The sequence below is a fragment of the Balaenoptera borealis genome (genome assembly GCF_965194805.1).
Source record: "Balaenoptera borealis genome assembly, chromosome: 10".
Classification (NCBI taxonomy): Eukaryota; Metazoa; Chordata; class Mammalia; order Artiodactyla; family Balaenopteridae; genus Balaenoptera; species Balaenoptera borealis.
This window is the reverse complement of record NC_138874.1, coordinates 99,903,896-99,926,604: the sequence shown is the minus strand read 5'-3', so window position 1 is coordinate 99,926,604 and position 22,709 is coordinate 99,903,896. Positions and strand designations below refer to the sequence as shown.

Genomic DNA, 22,709 nt, shown 5'->3' with positions numbered 1-22,709 from the left:
TCAAACTACTTAAATATTAAATATCCTGATCGCACAGGATAATTGGGAAATTAGAGTCCATTTTAGTTCTGTGTTAGAAGTAATGAAATTCATGAGTTCTTGCAAGGCGGCAGCCATACATGTGACACGTTTTATGCATCTTAAAAAAATATATGTAATTCCTCAGCTATAGATGGTTTGCCTGTTATATCACTTCTACATGTAGGACTGTGATCACTTTGCATTTCTGCTACAAACTAACATAAATGAAGGTAGGGGAACCAAAATGTTTTAGAAACCATATCTATTTTCATTTTTAAGAAACAATACCCATATTTTTTTCAAAAAAAAAAAAGACATTAGGTTACTGCCTTTAAAGTTCAAGTTCCATTATCTTAAGATATAAACACACCTGGATATGAGATTTTTAAAAACCACACATACACACAAGCTCTCGGTAGAGCTGTAATAAACAAATTCCTTTTATAAACACAACTTTAACTGAAAAGCCACAGTAGATGGAAAAAAAGAAGAAAGGATATTACTTGGTAAAATCCAGTGACATCTACAATAGTTTTACAGCACATTTAAGCATTCTATGGTTTTATATCTTTACCTGCCTTCCATTTCTTAGTTGCTCCTTAAAAAATTGCCAATTACGACTACAGGTTGAACCTCAAACTTAGTCCTGATTTTGAGTGCCAGGAAAAGCAAAACAACACTTCAAATTTCTATCTTAATGTTATAACCTTACTTCAAAAATGGTTTTATTTAAAATACAATGCCCATCTAAATGGAAAAAAAAAGAAAAGAAAACCAAGCAGCAATATGTAATTATACATAATAGTTATTCATTATATGGGAAGTGTTTTTTAGGATGATATCTAGAATGCACTTGCTCTGTGAGTCTCTTCAATAATTAAATCGACTAGACTGACACTATCAAAAGTAAGCATACTGTAATAAGGGGCACACACTTACAATACTGCTAGCCTTAAAAGCAGTAAAGCAAAAGAAAATATACCAAATAGCACATGCGTATCTTACAGAACTTCCACTGAACTATCAATGGCTTCTATGCAATGTGCTCTTTTCCATAACTGTATTAACTACCAAAAAAGGAAAGATGAGATTGAAATCAATGGTACTGAACTGAATTGTTTGAAGCCAGTACTCCACATGTGGGGAAAAGTGCATTTAGTTCAGCAGCAATATAGCACAGTGTGAAGATATTGTGCTTAGACGCAGATATTCCAGAACTGAAAGATGTACAAGGCAAGTCAAGATATAAAACCATAGTATACTGTTAAATAACCTTGAAACATATATATATTGCAGTGTTCAAAGAAAAACATTCATTTCATTGTACAAGGCTAGGGAGAAATCCTTAAAGTTACCTATCGTAGTTTATGATATAATAAATACATATCTATATAGCATTGTATATACATATATAGAATGTGTGTTTATGTGTATCTTTGTCTTTTTTTGCCAAATTATTCTGTCAGTTTTTGTGGATCTGCAACTTTCAGGAATGAAAACTCCTTTACACTACAAGTTTCTGTTCCCCCAAACTTAAGATATTTATACTAGAAAAGGTCTCAATACCCTCCCCCAACAACCCAAAGACTCACTTCAGATATTCTGCTTCACAATTGATCAGAGAAACATAATTAAAGGAATTCTAGAATTTCTGACTGTATCTTTTCACTTTGCCAGTTGTTTCAACAAGCAATTATCTTTTAATATTTAAATCAGCTGATGCAAATTCTTTAGCAGAGGATATAAACTCTAGATTTCACTGATCAAAACAGAGCAAATCAAAACCAAAAAAAAAAAAAAAAATCCAGTGATTTACTCTGACTGTAAACAATATATAAAATTCAAATCTCAAATTTCAAAATAAGTTAAAGAAAAATTATACCTTCAGGGCCTATAATACTATAAAGATCTGACAATTGGTAAGGGGAAAATATATATGAAAAGTTGCAACAAAATTGTTTGCCCAGGATTTTTGCTAAGAGAAAGTATATCTAACTATACTACCTCTGGCCCTTAAATTTAATAACTTCATAATTTGTTGGCAAATGTTTTAAGCAAACTGGCATATCATATTACACAACAGAAAACATCCATCAAGTTCAGCAAAGAAAACTTATATAAGCCTTTTGTACAGAATTTAAAAAAATCTAAATGGCTATGATTCCTCTATTAGCAGAAACACATAACGCAGTCTTTATAAATCTGCCAAATATATCAATATCTACATAAATAGATACAGATATAGATATGAAACATTAATGGCAGTCTATTTTCGAACAGTGTGTGGGACCAGCAGATTTGTATCAGACCATGGCACGATATGGACCCTGCATCTTTAGGAACTGAATGATGAAAGAAGGACCCCCAGCAACAATCTGAGGTGGAAGATGGCTGAGTGGACAGTTCTCAATACTCATGATTGAAAGCTTGCTGCAAAGAGCCAGCTCAAAGGGAAGGCTATGCAGGTTGGGGTTGTCATTCAAATACAGCTCTTCTAGATTCTCCAGTGTACCTGTTTTAAAAAACAAAATTATTATTTTTTAAGAAAATTAATTACTATTTAAAAAGTTCAACTGGACATGATCCTTATCCTGGGTATTATGCATACTGAACACACATTTCCTTTTACTCTCTTCTCTTAGTTTTAAAACTTTCTACAACTGTGGATCTCAAACGTTCCCACATATTCACATAAACTGGGAAGATTAAAAAAACCATGATGTCCAGGTCACGCTCTAAACCAATTAAATCAAAATCTCTTCCTTTATGGTTGGTTTTCAAGCTTGGAGTTTTTTTGAAAAAACATATACTACATCTCCAGAGACTCTGTTTGGGATAGCTTGGCATTCATATGTATTTTTTCAAAATTCCAGAGGTAAGTTTATTATACAGTCAGTGCCTATATTCACTTTCCTCTTGGAGAAAATGTGATAATCTCTCTTAGTAATAAATTTCTCACGTGAAAGGTTTTTGTTACTTTGTATAAATCTTTCGCTAAGAGAGTTATTACATATTTGACAGTAAGCCAAAAATCAATTTATGTAATCTTTTAAAATTTTTTCTTAAACTGTCTTAGGATACTCATACTTTCTAGGCAAATGTTTCAAGCAATTGCATGAGGCCAGATGGATAAACATACTAGAAATAAAAGTGTATAGCTGCCTTATGTGTTTCCAATTTTTAAACTTTAAAATTTATAATTATTTGATAGTGGTATGTAGAAAACTAATGAAAAACAACAGTTACTAGGTAATGGATTTGTTCACATTTAAGATTTTATTTATTATGCAGAGCAACTCTGTGAGAAGTTACTATTATCCTTATTTTACAGGTAGGAAACTTGAAGCTTAGGGAGTTTCTGTACCTTATCCAAGCCACGAAACCAATAAGCAGCAGAGCCAGATTTTGAATTGTCTTATTTTACTCCAAAACCATTCTTAACCACTAATCTATAGTGCCTCTGAAACAGCATGGTATAGATGGGAGAATATAATACATGGGATTACTAATTTTAGAATTACTATGTGACCTTAATCAATTAACTCTCTTTGTAAAATGAGGCAATTTACACTGCCTAAAATTTAAGGTGTTTACATTGATAGTATGAAATAATGGATATGAAAACACTTAGAAAATTCTAAAGTATTCTCAAATATTAATATCAATCCTAAAACCTCACAAGGGAAGGTTCTTTCGGCATAAGACACTACTAATTTAATTCAAGCTTGTGTAATTTTTAAATTTGGAAGAAAAATAACTCTTCTAAATTGAGGTTAAATCTACTGAAATATAAGTATGCTAAAACATTGTCAAATATAATATTAACCCTAATACCCCATGAGGAAACCTAATCAAAACCAACCAACCAACCAACCACTACTGGTGTTCTATAAAAAAATCTTGAGCCTGATGTAACCTGATCAAGATGAAAAAAATAGTAGATTTGTTATATTTATCTGAAATACTGCTTGAACACACAAAAGCAAATTATTACCACAAAGTCAAGTATCCAAAGGGTTCATACCAATTTCCTCAGGAAGATGAGTAAGTAGGTTCTCTCCAAGGCCTAGATGTGTAAGATTGGTAAGGTGACCAATACCTCTCGGAAGAGTGGTTAATTGGTTGTTTGTCAAGACTAATTTCTAAAAGATTAACAAAATAAAAGACGGTTACATACATATTTCCTATAACTGATGTACATTTTAAAAAACTACATCTAAACTACTAAACCAATAAAATAAACATGGAAATTAGATTGGATAATATAAGAATCACTAAATAAGTTTTTCTTTCAAAAAATATCATTTGTTAGGAAGACAAAAGCAGATAGGTTACATGAACATAAAATTCAGCCCTAATGCTATAACAGGAAAATCTATCTGGTCCAAGAATAATGTGCAATTTGGAATGCATTCCAAAAACTTTAATTATATACCTATAAAATCATCAGGATAATGTTTTACCTGTAAATCCTTAAGATAAGCAATTTCATTTGGCAAGGATTCTAATTTGTTTTCCTCTAGATCCAACTCTCTTAACTTCCTAAGGTTTCCAAGACCATGGGGAAGCTTCTTGAGAAGATTGTTTGATAATATCAGAACCTAAAGAGAAATTTTTGATAATGTTTGACAGCTCACAAAACAGAATTATATATTATCATTGCGTGGCTTAAAATTTATTAAGCAATGCTAATTTTCTAAACAGTGAATATTGAGGGTAATGTTTAATTATATAACAAGACATTAAACTTACTATTCTAAAAAAAAATCACCATAGTTACTGGAAACAAAATAGTTTGATTAAGACAAAACTAATAAAAGCAAAAGGAAAGAATTTAATTTTAACTAAATTACAAAAAATATAAAATTATTAACTACTTGCACTAAGATTCATACAGTTAATGGTATTTTGATACTGAATAGTTACAAATATGTATCTAATAGGAAATCAATTATTTATTCAAAACTCCTTACAAACCATCATTTAAGGGAGACAACAACTGACTTCTAAACTGCCCATATCAATCCACTACAGTTATTATTTGTAGAAAATTTATTACATTGCAAGGCATCCTGCAATATCCTGAAGAAGGAAAAAAAAAAAGGTTGAAGAAGGTAATAGTCCTTATTCCCAGAGAAGATACAATGGGGGACAGAGAAGATACAATGGGGGAGGGTTAGGTGGGGAAACAATACTGGGTACAGGGATAGTGAAAAGAGCACTAAATGGAAAGATCCATATAAAGTTCTGGCTAATTTTTTATGCCCACTTATTTCTCCCAAAGTTATACTACACATAGTGAAGTAAACAGATTCAGTAAGACCAAGAAAATGATATCATTTATTGAGCTATCATTTATTGAGTTTACTACTATTTGCATTACACTATACTAAATGAAAAATGTGCATTATTGCATTTAATCCTAACTAAAACTTTATGAGGAGAATACTATCATCCCCATTTCACAGCTGAGGAAACTGAAGCTTGGGCATGTTAAATCCATAAATAGAGAGAGTTAAAGTGGAACTGTACCCAGATCTGTTTGGCTTCAAAGCTCCTGCTGTTAACCACTACACCATACTATTTCACCTTACTAAATACAATAATAAAAGAATATAGAAATTAGATTTTTTAAAAACATGAATACAGAGGACATTTTTAGAAATACTTGTTTACTATTAGTAAACTTTTTCATCAAAGGGTGAAAATGTTAGGAACTCAAGAGGCAGGAGAAATCATCCTTGACTGAGGAGGTGACAGGAAGATGGATCTTTAATTATGAGAAATAATTTTAAAAGAAAAATTTAAGGGGATGAGAAGAGAGCATACTAGATATTGGGAGCAATAAGACTAAAGGTACAGAGCTAGAAATATGCACACATTGCCAACAAAGAAAATAAATTTAGTTAGTAAATAAAAGAGGAGGTGGGTATTCAGGATGGAAAAGTAGGTCAGAATTACATGAAGCGTTCTGAATTCCCATCTGAGGAACCCATAATTATTTTAGAGGACAATGGTGCAGCATTCTTAAACAGAGCTAAGAAAAAAACGATGTTCTAAAAGATGCTAAGTTTTAGAGACCCTTTCTTTCAAAGATACTTTATAGCATTCAAACCTACCAACTTTTAGTGGGCAAGAGTAATTCAAAAGCATTGAGCCCAGATTAAGTCAATACTTCATCATACTAATAGGGCTGCATGTTTAAGAGAGCGCTAACATTTCTTTTTTTTTTTTCTTTTCTTTTTCTTAACTGATTAAATCTGGACTTTATCTATTTATTTATGGCCATGCTGCATGGCATGTGGGATCTTAGTTCCCAGACCAGGGATGGAACCCATGCCCCCTGCATTGGAAGCACAAGGTTTTAACCACTGGACTGCCAGGGAAGTCCCGAGAGCACTAACATTTCTATTGGGTTGGCCAAAAGGTTTGTTCAGGTTTTTCCGTATCATCTTACAGAAAAACCCGAACGAACGTTTTGGCCAACCCCAGTAATTATGATCTTCACCCACTTAGAAATTGTTTAATTGGAAACTTCACGAGTGAGAAAACTGTGGAAGAGTCTAAGGAGTTCTAGATGCTCTTTTATACTCACCTCAAGAGAAACAAGACCAGACACATCCTCAGGGATCTTTGTGAGCTGATTTGTAGCTAAATTCAATTCTACCATACTGGTCCAAGTTCCAAAATCCAAAGGAAGTGATGTCAACTGATTGTCCTGACAAAGACAAAAAGAAGCATTCAAGGTAAAACCACAAAAACAAAGCTCCATATGTACCTCCCTATAGAAAGAGAATTCTTAAACAGAAAAAGTCATTCCCTTTTTTGATGTCTAAATATATTGGATGGGCCAAAAAGCACCTTTGGTTTTCTAAGTAAAATTAAAAGACACATTTTTTCATTTTCACCAAGAACTTTATTGAACAACGTATTCACCCTTTTGTTCCACTATGTTCTGCCATTTTTCAGGCAACTTCATAATTCCATCTTCCCAAAACTTTTTATCTTTTTGAGCAAAGAACTGGTCCAGGTGCCTTTTACAGTCTTCCAGGGAATTGAAATTTTTCCCATTAAGAGAATTCTGTAAAGACCGAAATAAATGGAAACCCAAAGGTGCAATGTCTGGTGAATACAGCAGATTAATCAGAACTTCCCAGCCAAGCTGTAACAGCTTTTGCCTGGTCATCAAAGAAACACGCAGTCTTGCGTTATCCTGATGGAAGATTATGCGTTTTCTGTTGACTAATTCTAGACGCTTTTCGTCAAGTGCCGCTTTCAGTGGGTCTAATTGGGAGCAGTACTTGTTGGAATTAATCATTTGGTTTTCCAGAAGGAGCTCATAATAGAGGACTCCCTTCCAATCCCACCATATACACAACATCATCTTCTTTGGATGAAGACCAGCCTTTGGTGTGGTTGGTGGTGGTTCATTTCACTTGTCCCATGACCTCTTCCATTCCACACTGCTGTACAGTATCCACTTTTCATCACCCGTCACAATTTGTTTTAAAAAGGGAACATTTTCATTACGTTTCAGTAGAGAATCGCATGTGGAAATACGGTCAAGAAGGTTTTTTCGCCTAACTTATGTGGAACCCAAACATCAAAGCGATTAACATAACCAAGCTGGTGCAAATTATTTTCAATGCGTGATTTGGATATTCTGAGTATGTCAGCTATCTCCCGCATAATATAACGTTCATTGTTATCAATTATTGTTTCGATTTGATCGTTATCAACTTCAACTGGTCTACCTGACCGTGGAGCATCGTCCAGCGAGAAACCTCCGGCATGAAACTTCGCAAACCACTTTTGACACGTTCGATCAGTCACGGCACCTTCTCCATATACTGAACAAATCTTTTTTTTGTATTTCAGTTGCGTTTTTACCTTTCTTGAAATAATAAAGCATAATATGCCAAAAATGTTGCTTTTTCTTCCATCTTCAATATTAAAATGGCTACACAAAGATTCACCTATTTTGATAAGTCTTTTTTTAAATGCACGCTGATATGACAGCTGTCACATACAATCTAACAAAATTGTTTTGAATGAAGTTAAAGACAACTAAGTGCTACTAGAGCCATCTTACGGAAAAAACCGAACGAACCTTTTGGCCCACCCAGTAGAAAGAAGAGAAAAGGAACAAAAACTCTAAGCCTCCAAAGTTCTTCAAACAGTAATTAGGTTTTTATTTTTAAGTCTAAACTAGAAGTTTGTTCCCTATGCAATTATCTGTGTTGGATATGGAAAAATACACTATACAGATGAAGAATTGAGATTTCAAAGGTCCCAGTGATAAATATAATGTTTTCCTCACTTCACAGTAATGTATAGAAATCACTGAATAAAATCTGAATGTTCATGAGCACAGTGGAAGAAGAAATATCTAACTATAGCCCACAAGGAATCCAGATAAGCTCAGCAATTCTAGAGATGCTGAACAATAAAGTAGGAGAGGAAAAAAGTTGTAATAAGACAGCAAATTAAATCATTAAAACACTAAGTATCCATGATTTTACTTTAAAAATCCACACGAGAAGATGGTAAAAACATACTTATCATTAAATAATAAAAACAAATGATGAAACACAGTGATTCTAATTTTATTTAAAAATTAGATATAGCTATACACAGAAAAAATAGTGAAATACATGCCAGTGATTCACTAGATTTTTTCCCCGCTTCCTCATATTCACTTATAAAACAACTCTTACCACACCGTTGTGTGCTCGGGGTATTTTGGTACTGAGATGGGACCATCAGTATTCCCTGTCCCAGTTGGGTATCAATGATATATGCCGATTTATTAACAGCAGTGGAATTTTAAAATTTTATCTCCTTTTTTGTTCATCTGTATTTAAAATTTTTTCTGCAATGTACATTAATTACTGATCTCATTTTACACAAAATTATCCGTAAGAGAAATCTCAAGTAGAGAACATCCATTTGAAAGCCAAGTTTTTCTTTTATTATAATATTTAAACTTATTACCTATTTAAACTTCTTATCTACCTATGCCCAAACTATGGATAGTTATTAGCACGATAAAGTATTTTCATTAAAAAAATTTACTACTGATGCTTATGTGAGGAGGAGAATGTCAGGCATCATTTTGACTTCTTTCAAGAAAAAGTTTTGTTAACCATTTGTCTCAATTTTGAAGAAAAATTAATTTCAAAGCTCTATGCAAAGTTTTTATCATTTCACTGAAAACAGCAAGCTTTTCCAAGCTAACATATTACAATAACATAATATCCATAAAAATGTTTAACCAAATGGGACTTCCCTGGTGGCGCAGTGGTTAAGAATCCGCCTGCCAATGCAGTGGACAAGGGTTTGAGCCCTGGTCCGGGAAGATCCCACATGCCGCGGAGCAACTAAGCCCGTGTGCCACAACTACTGAGTCTGTGCTCTAGAGCCTGTGAGCCACAACTACTGAGCTCACGTGCTGCAACTACTGAAGCCTGTGCACCTAGAGCCCATGCTCCGCAACAAGAGAAGCCACTGCAATGAGAAGCCCGCGCACCACATCAAAGAGTAGCCCCCGCTCACCGCAACTAAAGAAAGCCCGCGTGCAGCAACGAAGACCCAATGCAGCCAAAAATAAATAAATGAATAAATTTATTTTTAAGAAAATGTTTAACCAAATGAATACCTGGACTGCTGTCTAAGCCTTGTATTACAAATTGAACATTCAGAACTCATGCCATTACCACTGGTAAACCTCATATAACCAGACTCGTTAAGAGTATATTTTACTTGTTTAAGATTATAAGACTATTTTGAACTTCCACTGGTTCACTTATTATATACTTCCAAACAATTATAAAAGATACATATACTTATGAAGAAGTATACATAGAATTAAAAATTATACAATTAGACTGTAGTTTAAAGAACCACAATTATTTTGAAATGGTTCATCAAAGACAAAAGGATGTAGTATGATACAATATAAAGAACACTATACCTGAAAGCAGGAAATCTAGGCTTCCTGGATTCCTACCTCAGCCATGAATTAGTTATGTGGCCAATAATTATTACCTGTGGGCCTAAAGTTTGTTCACTACAAATTCAATCACTGGACAAATCATTTTTCATTGCTTTCCTCCTTTTGCAATAAAATTCCTGTTTCTGATTACAAATGTGAAACTCATTCACTGTAGAGAATACAGGCAAGTAAAAAGAAACTAAAAATCACCCGTTAGGAGAAAATATTTGCAAATCATCTATCTGACAAGGGATTAACATCCAAAATATATAAAGAACTCATACAACTCAACAGCAAAAAAACCCCCAAACAATCCAATTAAAAAATGAGCACAGGATCTGAACAGACATTTTTCCAAAGAAGACATACAGATGGCCAACAGGTACATGAAAATGTACTCAATATCACTAATTATCAGGGAAATGCAAATCAAAACCATAATGAGATATCACTTCACTGCTGTCAGAATGGCTATTATCAAAAAGACAAGAAACAACAAGTGTTGGTGAGAATGTGGAGAAAAAGGAATCCTTCTGCACTGTTGGTGGGAATGTAAATTGGTGCAGTCCCTATGGAAAACAGTATGGAGGTTCCTCAAAAAATTAAAAAGAGAATTACCATATGATCCAGCATTTCTACTCCAATGTATTTACCCAAAGAAAACAGAAACACTAACTCAAAAAGAAATATGCACCTTATGTTCACTGCAACATTATTTACAACAGCCAAGATATGGAAACAACCTAAGTGTCCACCAATGAATCAATGGATAAAAAAGATGTGGTATATATATTCAATGGAATACTATCCAGTCATAAAAAAGTATAAAAATCTTGCCATTTGTGAGGACATGGATGGACTTTGAGGGCATTATGCTAAATGAAATAAGACAGACAAAGAAAGAAAAATACCGTATGATCTCACTTATATGTGGAATCTAAAAAAAAAAACAAACAACAGCAATAACAAAAACCAAGCTCAGAGAGAAAAAGAACATATTGGTGGTTGCCAGAGGCAGGGGGTAGAGGGTAGATGAAATGGATGAAGAGAGTCAAAAGTACAGCATGGTGATTATAGTTAATAATATTGTATTGCATATTTGAAAGTTGATGAGAGAGTAAATCTTAAAAGTTCTCACCACAAGAAAAAAACATTCTGTAACTATGTATGGTGATGGATTTTAACTAGACCTACTGGGGTGATCATTTAACAATATATACAAATATTGAATCATTATGTTGTACATCTGAAACTAATATAATGTTGGAGGTCAATTATACCTCAATAAAAAGAAAAAGATAAAAAAAAGAGATCACCCATAAATAATTCTGATATTCAAAGATAAACAGTATATTTTAGTAAACACTGGCTATATGTATGCATATAAATCTATAGATATTTAATATGTAATTGAACACATTAAAAACAGCTTTTAAAAACAATGTGTACAAACAGAATCTTTTCATGCTTAACTTTTTCCTACTTAATAAATTGATATTATTTCAACTGGTATTTAATATTCTTCTAAACTAGAGTATTATTTGTAATTGCTTCATATTATTTCACTGAAGATATAGTACTTTTAAGAAATGAAATCCCTATTAATTTCAATAAGTTGGTACCAGTTAAATGAAAAGCTCTGCAATAAATATCCCTACAACTATGCTGTTATGGGTATTCATGATTATTCAAATTGCTAAGGATATTGCATGGTTCTAAGCTATTTGTTGTCTAACACAAATTGTCCTGAAGTATCCTTATTATCAGTTTAGATTCCCATCAGCAAGAAGCAAGTACCCATTCTGATGGATAAACCATAAATATTAGAAGTACTAGTCATAGTAGTTATTTTCCCCTCACACAAATAGAGGCTTACCTTCATATTCAGCTTACTTAATACTTTTGCTCTGGAGAAAATTCCAAATGGGATTTTGTTGATTCGATTGTGTTCCATGTTGAGGGAATAGATGGTGGAAAACTGAGATGGACCACCTACTGGATATAACTGGAAGCAGTTTCTAGCTAAGGTCAAACTATTCAGTTTCACAAGACTTGATAAAAGACTCTGTAAAAAAAAAAATGAAATAAACATAAGAATTAGAACTGTAACAAGACTTATTCTGTAGAGTACAGAGCAGCAGTCCCAAACAAATGCCTCAAAGGGCCTTGCAGGTAACAAATGACAGAGACTGGATGGACCGGTTCTGCGATGCCTCATCTAGAGGAAAGTCACTCACTACTCAGCTCTAGCTAACTGTTGCCTTGCAGGAATGTGGAGCCAATGTAGTCAGATTTCCAGACTTTACAAAGAAACACGAAATTCATTTACTTATATTAAATCTCCGATTTTTATTCTTTGGCTTTAATTTATTTAAAATACTCTACAGGGTAAAGAAAATATGTCTGTGGGTAAGAGGTGCTTCATGAGTGGCTAGTTTTAGACCTCTATAAAAGCAGAAACGTTGGTATCAGACAGTCCTGGGTCTGAGTCCTGACTCTGCCATCTGCTATGTGATCAATCCTATCCAGGTCTTAGTTAAGTACCTATCTCTAAATTATTATTAAGGTTAATATAATGCTTGGCACAGAGTAAGGTGTCATTCAGTAATTTAAATGTTCCTTTTAGGAATATTAAATTCAGAAGATAATATACTTCCTCATATTATATAATATATTGCTTTTCCATACAGTAAATTTCTGAGGGAATATACGTCTACCAAACAAGTATTTACTTAGCATATAATCCCATATTCCCTCTTACTTCAGTCTCCTACCATGTAACCAGTGTTAGGTATTATAAAAGAATCTCTGCCATTAAGAAGACTAAATCCCACTAAGAGAAATAAAGCACACAGATAGGAAAAAGAAAATAATATATAACTGTATATAATCAGTAACAAAGTATACAGAATAGGCTCTTGCTATTCAAAGTCTGGCTCAAGGAAGAGCAGCATCAGAATCCCCTGAGAGCATGCTAGAAATGAGGACTCTTAGGCCCCACTCCTACAGAATCATAATATGAGTCTTAAGATTCCCAGGTGATTTGTATGCTCATTAATGTTTCAGAAACACTGGTACAGGCTATAAAATAGTTTTATATCCTGGCCCTATCTTTTAGTAGCTTGTGACTCTGGGCAAGTTATTTCTCTGAACACTAGTTTTATTCATTTGTAAATTAATGATGCCTTATTTTATAGGCTATCATAGAGTTTTTTTTAAGAAATAAAAAAATATAAATAGCTTTAAAATACCTCGCATTATAATAAGTGCTCAAATTTTAAGTCACTTCTTTATTTAAATTCAAAGAAAAGAAGAAATACTGGAATAACTAGAAAAGCAGGAAGAAGGCTGAGAGTGTGCCAGATCTTAAGGGATGAAAAAAATTTTTTAATACTCAGAGAAGCAGAAGAAAATATTCTGGATTGATGTAAAGGCCCAAGCAAGGAGAATACAAACATTGTGAGGTGTGTGTTTTAAATAATGTTCAAATTTTGGCTATCTACCATGAGGAAACTGAAGACTTAGTACCTGAAGTGTCAGCTGTGATTTGCAAGGCCCACTGAAGGAAAAAAATAACTATATAATTGAAGTTATAATTAGTGAACTGAACTGAAACTTGTCCTTTATGATGAACATGAATAAGCTACTCAACATTTGTCAATTGCTATACACAGAAAAAAGAAAGAATACAGAAAGAGAAAACTTTCATGGCAGTCAATTCGGGGAAAATGTCTACATCCTACTTCACTGTAAATAAAGGAGTTCTATTGAGTCTCACGGCAAAAATGTTATTTTTATTATTCTTAGAGCTGACTTACTTTATTGAATTGATATTCTTTTATGAAAAAATGTTAACACCTGAGGATATTTGAAAAGGGGCAACAAGAATGCAGCTCTCCAACCTTTCCATTCTTAGGTCATACTATGAAGCTTTGGGGTTGCTTATCATTGCTTTAGAGTCAGACACATCTGGGTTCCCACCTCACATCTTCTACTTACTAGCCTTGTGATCTTTGGTGAATTAATTAGATAATATATCTCTCACCATATTTCCAGAAAAAGTATTTAAGCGTGACAAATTTGGCCAAAAACGTGACTTCTCTTAAGTCTTATTTCCCTACTTGATGAGACTATCCCAATAACTAGTAGGATTATAGTGAAGATTTAAATGGTATAATACATGTAGAGCTCCTAGCCTTATGCCTTGAGTATATGTGCTTAAATTCATTAAGTTCCTTCTCCTTTTGTGTTTATGTCTACATTAAAACTAGTCCATTTTCAGACAGTCTTCAAATGGAAAAGTATATAGTCATTTTGCCAGGTCTGATTTCAGCAATATAATGAGCCCCCAGTGAAAACCACTTTCCTGATTTTTCTTGCCAGCTTGAACGTCTAAGTGCTGTTTAATGGATTTTATTATTTTTCTTATTGTGATTATAAATGCAGATAATTACACATTTGCATTAAGAATACACTACTTCCAAAGCACATAGACTACTTTTAAATAAAACTTAATATTTTCCAATATTTGAACAAGGCCAATCAAGGATTTCCCCCATAGCTTCTCTATCTGAAAACGGGCCTGTTTAAATACACGTACACCCTTTCTTCCACAGCCAGACTGAACAGAGCTGTCTTCTTTATAATTCTCTTATCAAAAATAAATCCTGACTTATTTCAGTAACAAAATATTATATATGAATGTACTTAGCACACGTCTTTATCCTAAGAGGTTTCCAATAATTATGTTTCCCTTCAGTGACAATAAGACTGGGTATGTAAATAAAGGTTAAAATTTCTCACTTGGTGAAACTGATATACACCCAGCCTTTATATTTAGGCATATTGACATTGTAAAAGCAGTCAGTCTTACTTAAGCTCACAAATCACATCCTAAAATAATCCCAACAAGGTCTAATTAATATGCTAATTATTCCCTTATTATGGATATGAATCACTGTTAGAAAGAGGATGACGTTAAACAGTAGAACCTCACCCATTCTGATGCCTGTAAATTACCACCATCACAGAAATTAAAAAATCCAAACAGTCTAGCTGTCAGGGCGATATCTACAATCTGTGGATTCTAATCCTTATCCCACTTAAACTACTACTAACAATAGTACTCTTTTGCCACAGGTGATATACTGTCATAGTAGTTTTAGTGAACTGGTCCAGACTAGAAACTACAATCCTGGGAAACTCATTTTTGTACTCTGACCAAGTTTTTTCTGAAAACGCAAGCATCTAGATTAATAGGAACCAAATTAATAGGTGCTACTTTATCTTTGTATGCCTAAGAAACAAATCAATTAAAAAAATTTATTTGATAAACTAATTGCTACAAACCTAGAGCCTCACCTACTCAAATTGTTCATTATAAATCAAAGCATATATCTGAAAAACATTCATCCAAAGCACCTTTGTTCTTAATTCAAATACACATACACACACACACACACACACAGAGCTGGGAAAATTAGTAATAATCTAAACATAATAGGGTTACTTATATAGTTTTAATTATTAGAAAAAAAAGACTTTGCAAAGTTCAATCAATCCATAACTCCACAATTCCATTCTTTTGCTTGTTACAATACTACAGTAAGATATTATGCTTGAATAACTACAAGCAAACTTACTAGTTGTTGGGTATGCTAAAACAGCAGGTAGCAAAAGAAGAAATGGCAAGAGTAAAAAATAATAAAGTTGAGAAAGACAATTTAAAAAAGAATATTGCATCTTGCCCAATTAATCTCTAGGCAAAAGAAGTGAAAATATTTTTCTAACAGAACCAACAAAACCCAAATTAAAAATAATGTGTTAAAAAAATAGCAGATTCTGGTGACTGGTATATGCTAAACAGGCTTTAATGTTATTGTATAAGCAGGATAATAATTTGGGTCACAGGCATGTTGCAGCTCATATTAACCTGGATAATAAGTAGTGTATTCTTTGTAGTCATTCTTTTATCATCTTTCTACAATATCTTTTTTCTTTTATAACTGAACTGGGTGGGGAAGCTGAGTTTTAAAACCAGCCATACAACTTCTCCTTAATGGCTTTTACTGTCAAGTCCCAAATGACATGAGAAAGATTTATATGGTGATAAAGCAGAAAGTAGCACACTGATTTTCCACCTTCCTTTCTGTTCCTGTAATCATATCTACTCTTTCTTTTTTGGAATTTTTATCTTAGTGGTGGGCTGTATGTCCATAGCATACCCATTATTTAAGCAATTTCAATCATCATATTATTTACCCAGCTGTAAAGATTGACTAGTTTTCCCTTCATTATCTTGCAGACTTGTTTCAAGAGTTTACTGTAATCCACCTCTTACCTCTGGTAAAGTAGAAATGTTATTGTTCTCTAAATTTAATTCTTCAAGTGCACTGCATTTTGCCAATGATCTGGGTATTGCTGACAGTCTGTTGTATCTCAGACCAAGACGACTTAAACTGGACAGGTTTCCTGTGAACACACAAAAAAATGGAATTTTTTTAAATCCGATGAGCCTGTCACTGTCCCAGGCTATCAACCAGTATTTATGAATTACTCTGAAGCACTATTTCAGCAAGATCCTTAACTTTTTGTACCAAGAAACTGCACACTACACTCTGTCAATTAGGATGAAATTGAAACCACTTTTTTGCCCTCTCAGAGAAATAATGAAATGCACAGCTATAAGTCAATCTTTAAAATCAATTATTGGAAAGTATTGTCACACTTTAATAAAAAATTAACCTTTAGATAAGGCCTAATTGAATAATATCAAAGTAGTAAATACTTTAAATTTATAATAGTTAATCCCATTTGTATCTGTGTGATGGTGATCCAATATAGAACAAGTAGCTATATATAAAAATGTACATGTAATTTTGAAGAAAAAACTTCCAAATTTCTAAAACAGTATTATTTAAAATATAAGATGCACAATTATTTTGTGAGATCAGAAAGGTTCAATATTTTCCATGAATTTAAATATAAACATTCCAAAATTTCTCTAAAAAGTTGACCTGATGGTAAAAAAATTTCTCAAAATAATTTTTTACAAACAAAAGTGAAAGTTATAGTCTTATTATCTAAACATATCCAGCTTGAGCATATTAGCCACTATTGAATACCTAAAATAAGCAAAGCAGAAAAACAGACATTTTCTACTTTTATTGCCAAGACCCATGGCAAGCTACATGTAAGCTACATGGATGAATATGATGATATCTGCTATCATAGAAGGTTTAAATCAAATTTAATTCCCCAATGTACATCAGAAAATAAGTTCATTTTGATAGCAAAAAAGATAAGAGTAATGAGAATTTAGTTCAGTGTATTTCTTTGCCATGACTGGTTAATTTCTTTTCTGATTCCACATTGCAATTGTTGCTATAACATTTTTAGTTGGGCTAGGTTAAAATGTTAAATGTAGCCTCTAGTTTTAAATTAAACAGTATTATCAGTATTAGAAATTATAGGCATACTTCATTTTACTGTAATTTCTTTATTGTGCTTCACAGATACTGCAACTTTACGTATTGAAGGTCTGTGGCAACCGTGCATTGAACAAGTCTATTGGTGCCATTTTTCCAACATCATTTGCTCACTTAATGTCTCTGTGTCACATTTTAGTAATTTTTGCTATATTTCAAACTTTTCCATTATTATTATACTTGTTATGGTGATCTATGACCAGTGATCTTTGATGTTACTAGTGTAATTGTTTTGGGGTGCCACGAACTGCACCCATTTAAGACGGTGAACTTAATTGATAAATGCTGTGTGTATTCTGTCTGCTCCACTGACCAGCTGCTTCCCTGTCTCTCTCCCTCTCCCCTGAGATACAACAATATTGAAGTTAGGCCAATAATAACCCTACAGTGACCTCTAACCAAGTGAACGTTAGAGTCGCATGTCTTGCACTTTAAATAAAAAGCTAGAAATGATTAAGCTTAGTGAGAAAGGCATGTGGACAGCTAGGTTGAAAGCTAGGCCTCTTGAGCCAGTCAGTCAAGTTGTGAATGCAAAGGAAAAGTTCTTGAAGGAAATTAAAAGAGCTACTGTAGTGAACACGTGAATGATAGAAAAGGAAAACAGTCTTATTGCTGAAGTAAAGAACGTTTTAGTGGCCCAGATAGAAGATCAAACCAGCCACTACATTCCCTTAAGCCAAAGCCTAATTCAGAGCAAGGCCCTAACTCTGTTCAATTCTATGAAGGCTGAGAGAGGTGAGAAAGCTGCAGAAGAAAAGTTAGAAACTAACTGAGGTTGGTTCATTAGGTTTAAGAAAAGGGATGGCTCTCCATACATAAAAGTACAAGGTGAAGCAGCAAGTGCTTATGTAGAAGCTGTAGCAAGTCATCCAGAAGACGCAGCTAAGATAATTAATGAAGGCGGCTACACTAAACAAGGTTTTCAATGTAGACAAAACAGTCTTATATTGAAGATGCCATTTAGAACTTTCACAGCTATAGAGAAGTCTATGCTTGGCTTCAATGCTTGGCTTCAAAGCTTCAGACAGGCTGACTCTCTAGACTTCTAGAATTAGAAGTGGAGCCTGAAGATGTGACTGAATTGCTGCAATCTTATGATAAAACTTTTAACAGATGAGGCACTGCTTCTTACAGATGAACAAAGAAAGTGGTTTCTGGAGGTGGAACCTACTCTTGGTAAAGATGCTGTGAAGATTGTTGAAATGACAACAAAGGATTTAGAATATTACATAAGCTTTCTTTGATAAAGCAGCGGCAGGGGTTTGAGAGAACAGACTCCAATTTTGAAAGAAGCTCTATTGTGGGTAAAATGCTATTACATACCATTACATGCTGCAGGAAAGGAAAAGTCAGTCAATGCAGCAAACTTTATGTGGTTTGATTTAAGAAACTGTCACATCCACCTAACCTTCAGCAGCCACCACCCTGATCAGTCAGCAGCCATGAGGACCAAGGCAAGACCCTTAAGGCTCAGATGATGGTTAGTACTTTTTATCAATAAACTATTTTTAATTAAGGTTTGTACATTTTTTAGACATAATGCTATTGCACACTTAATAGACTACAGTACTGTATGAACATAACTTTTATATGCACTGGGAAACAAAAAATTTGTGTGATGCTTTATTGTGATATTCGCTTTGTTGTGCTGGTCTGGGATGGAATCTGTAATGTCTCCAAGGTATGCCTGTATAGAAGTGGATGCCTGTGTCACACTTAACTTTTTGGAGATAAATATTTTGATGCCTTTCAACTTTCAGCAACTTTCTGATGTTTGTCCATTTCTTTCTTTTTGCTTTGACCATTTTTCAAAAAGTTGTTGTATGATTAATTTTCTTAGGTATGTCTAACATTACTCCAATATTTACAGAAAATATATATTAGCTTATAGAATAAGTTAAGCCTTAAAACCTAGGAGGGCAGTCACCATGCCTCATATTCCTTATCCTGTTATACTCATTTTCATCCTTCCCTTTTGCTGAAGAAAACAGTGATCAAGGTTCTAAGAAATGGCTAAATGGAGCTAATTTTTACCCTTTACATTTTCAAGAGTTAGTATTGCTATCAAAAATATTCTGGGGACTTCCGTGGTGGTCCAGTGGTTAAGACTCTGCGCTCCCAGTGCAGGGGGTCCATGTTCGATCCCTGGTCAGGGAACTAGATCCTGCATGCCACAACTAAAGATCCCACATGCCGCAACTAAAGATCCCACATGCCACAACGAAGACCCGGGTGCAGCCAAATAAGTAAATATTTTAAAAAATACTATGATAATTCTATACCATAAGTCTAGCCAACTATAATGCGAAAAAAACTTTAGCAACCATTTCAATTCCTGCAATTAGAACTATTACAGAGGTATGCTATGCTCAATTTATATTACTTTCTTATAACAGTGCTTGGAAAGTGGGCCGAGAGTTTGCTAGTTATGATTAATTAAGATTCCAACAGGCAGAAAACTGAATTAAAAAGCAACAATAAAAACTATGACTTAGCAAAGACAAGTTAATTTAGCCTTTAAAGTGTTTCCTAAATTAACTAAGGATGCTTCACTAGTATCTTTCTGATGACACTCCAGTGAGATGTGTCAAATTTGGAAGGGGAGAAAAAACAAACAAGCAGAGGGCTAGGTCACTTTCCAAAGCTCCAGAGAATTTAGAGATCAGAAATAAGGGTAAGAATAATATTTACTATTGTTGTCAATACACTGTGACATTGAATATGATACAAATGTTACTTAGAAGTTGGGTTGGCAAAAAATAATCTGCTTTATGATGAAGTATGTTAATTATAGTCATGTTTCTAACAGCAAAAAATGGGGACAACCTATATGTTCAAGAATAGATGAATAATTATTTAAATTGAAGGCACCACAGTGTAATAGAAAAAACAAAGGATATTATATTATCTATGTGATCCTGGGCAAGTTATTTAACAGAGTCTATCTCCTCACTCATAAAGTGGGGAAAATGCCACCTATCCGACAGGGTTACTCTAAGGATTAAATACAATGTGTGTAAGATACTTAGCACAATGACTGATACCTAATAGATCTTCAAAACATGATTTTATTCTATGGTATTTCTATATTCTGTTACATTCTGTACCTATTAAAATTATGCTACAAAAATCTTTAAGATGTGAAAGACTAAGTTATGATATTAAATGAAAAAAGCCAGATAACAAAATCATGTGTTTTGTATTATCTCAACATTGTAAAAAACACATGCATGCAAAAAGAGTGGGGAAAAACACATCAAAACTAACAGTTATCTCTGCATGATAGAATTATAGAAGATTAAATTTTTTTCTGTCAACTTGTCTATAATTTCCCTAATTTTCTATAATTTTGTAATTTTAAAACACCCTTTTGATAAAGAAAAAGTCTATAATTCTAAAGTCATTTTACTTTTAAAAATTGTGATATCTTTATACCAGCCTTTTATTGAATGAATATTTTACATTTTGGAGAAGTTTTATACTAATGTAGACCAAGATGTTTGGACACTTTACATTGTGAGGCTCGTTTTCTCCATACAGTGAGGATATGAGCTAAGCTGTGCAAAAACAGAGCTCGGTAGTTTGAAGTTTTAGATAGCCATTCTGATAAAAAAGACAAGAGATAAGAAAGATACCCAAGAACCAGCAATAAGAGCCATCTGAGAGTACTCAGCACGGACTTTAGCATAAGATATGCGAAGTGACTTAACAGCAGAGCCAGAATCAAACTCAGTTGGCTCCTTATCAAGTAATCATTTTTCGTGAATTTCATCGACTCTGCTCCAGTGAGCTTGTTTCCTCCTGACACAGAAGCATGATATGTTCATTCTTGCTTCCACGCTGTTTGACTGTCCTTGTTGTGCTCATGGAATGCATTTTTATTCCATACTGAGTCCAGCATATTTGTTCATGAAGCTTCCTCTGGCCATTCTATGAAGACCTTATTGATCTCCCTATAAACTGGACTCATGGCCACACATTGTTTTCATCATACATTGGCATTTACTTACATTTGGTCTTATGTTGTTAGTTGTTTCATGGGTTAGTTACCTCCCCCAAAAGACTGAAAATCCTTTAAGGGAGGTTGCTATGTACTTCTATCGCCACACAGAATTTGTTTCAGTGCTAAGCAAACAGCAGGCATTCATTCATACTTTCTTAATAATTATAGAAGCTAAAATATTTCACTATTTGTCCTCCTTTCCATTAGGAACAAGATGCAAAAACTTAAAATTATATGGAAGGTTCATAAAAAGATTTTTTCTTTGACCCATTCTCATCTTATAAAATAGCCTATGAAACACAGATGTTAACTGGACATGGTTTTAAAATACATATCAGATTTGTCTGGTCTGAGTACAAATTAGTTCTTCTGCAAATATTTGCAATAATTTTTTCTGAGACACCCAATGTCTAAGCAGCCCATTTTTAGATATCAGAGAACGAACTAATCATTTCCAACTCTTTGCACTCCTCCCATCCCACCAAATAATTTTTTAATTACAAAATATATAAATGCAACTTACTCTCTTCCCCCAGAGAACCATGGTTTGTAGTATAGTATGTACCTATTGAGATCTTTCTGTAAGCATTTACTTACACATACATAAATACAGGATTTTTTAAAAATGTTTCCGTGTTTAGTTTTACATAAATGGGATCATTTTACGTACTTTTCACCCTATATAACAGGTCACAGAAATATTTTCTGGTGAGTAAATTCAGATATACTTCATTTTATTTAACCATTGTATTCTACGATGTGTACCATTATCTAATCATTCCCCAATTGACAGCATTTGTTTCTAATTTTTAAAAAGGAATTCTATAATGAACATTCTAATACATATCTGTGCGTACATGTGAAAATATTTCTGATGTATCAAAAGATATAGATATTTTAAATCTTGATAGACAGTGCCACTAGGCTATATCGATTTCATTCCCACCAAAATTGAAGGACAGCGGCCATTTACTCATATCCTTTCAAAATGGGGAGGGAGGGAAGGTATCAATATTTTATCCCTTGTCTATCCCATGCCCATGGCCACTATAGCTACAAGGCTGGTAAAGGTGGAAATATTCCTGCAAGCAGTGATAATGTCTGACTACAAAGAATGTCAAAATCTTCTGATAAAATTTTAATTTGCTACACAAAGTTGAAGATAAAAGATGCTCAAATCTTAAAAAAGAACTGGAAGTAAAGA

At 33.6% G+C, this 22,709-nt stretch overlaps 1 protein-coding gene across 9 annotated transcripts in view; it reads right to left on the bottom strand.

The window, feature by feature from the left end:
• Positions 1-435: 435 nt before the first annotated feature.
• The window catches only part of SHOC2 (SHOC2 leucine rich repeat scaffold protein), a 102,459-nt gene continuing 80,185 nt past the window's right edge, over positions 436-22,709 (bottom strand). For all 9 annotated transcript variants that reach the window (XM_082408350.1, XM_082408351.1, XM_082408354.1 and 6 more), the window contains 6 exons: positions 16,356-16,486; positions 11,892-12,080; positions 6,617-6,739; positions 4,485-4,622; positions 4,046-4,163; positions 436-2,533 (listed from right to left, as the gene is read on the bottom strand). In XM_082408350.1, coding sequence (XP_082264476.1) covers positions 2,325-2,533; positions 4,046-4,163; positions 4,485-4,622; positions 6,617-6,739; positions 11,892-12,080; positions 16,356-16,486 — 908 coding nt within the window. In that variant the 3' untranslated portion in view covers positions 436-2,324. The remainder of the gene's footprint in view (positions 2,534-4,045; positions 4,164-4,484; positions 4,623-6,616; positions 6,740-11,891; positions 12,081-16,355; positions 16,487-22,709) is intronic.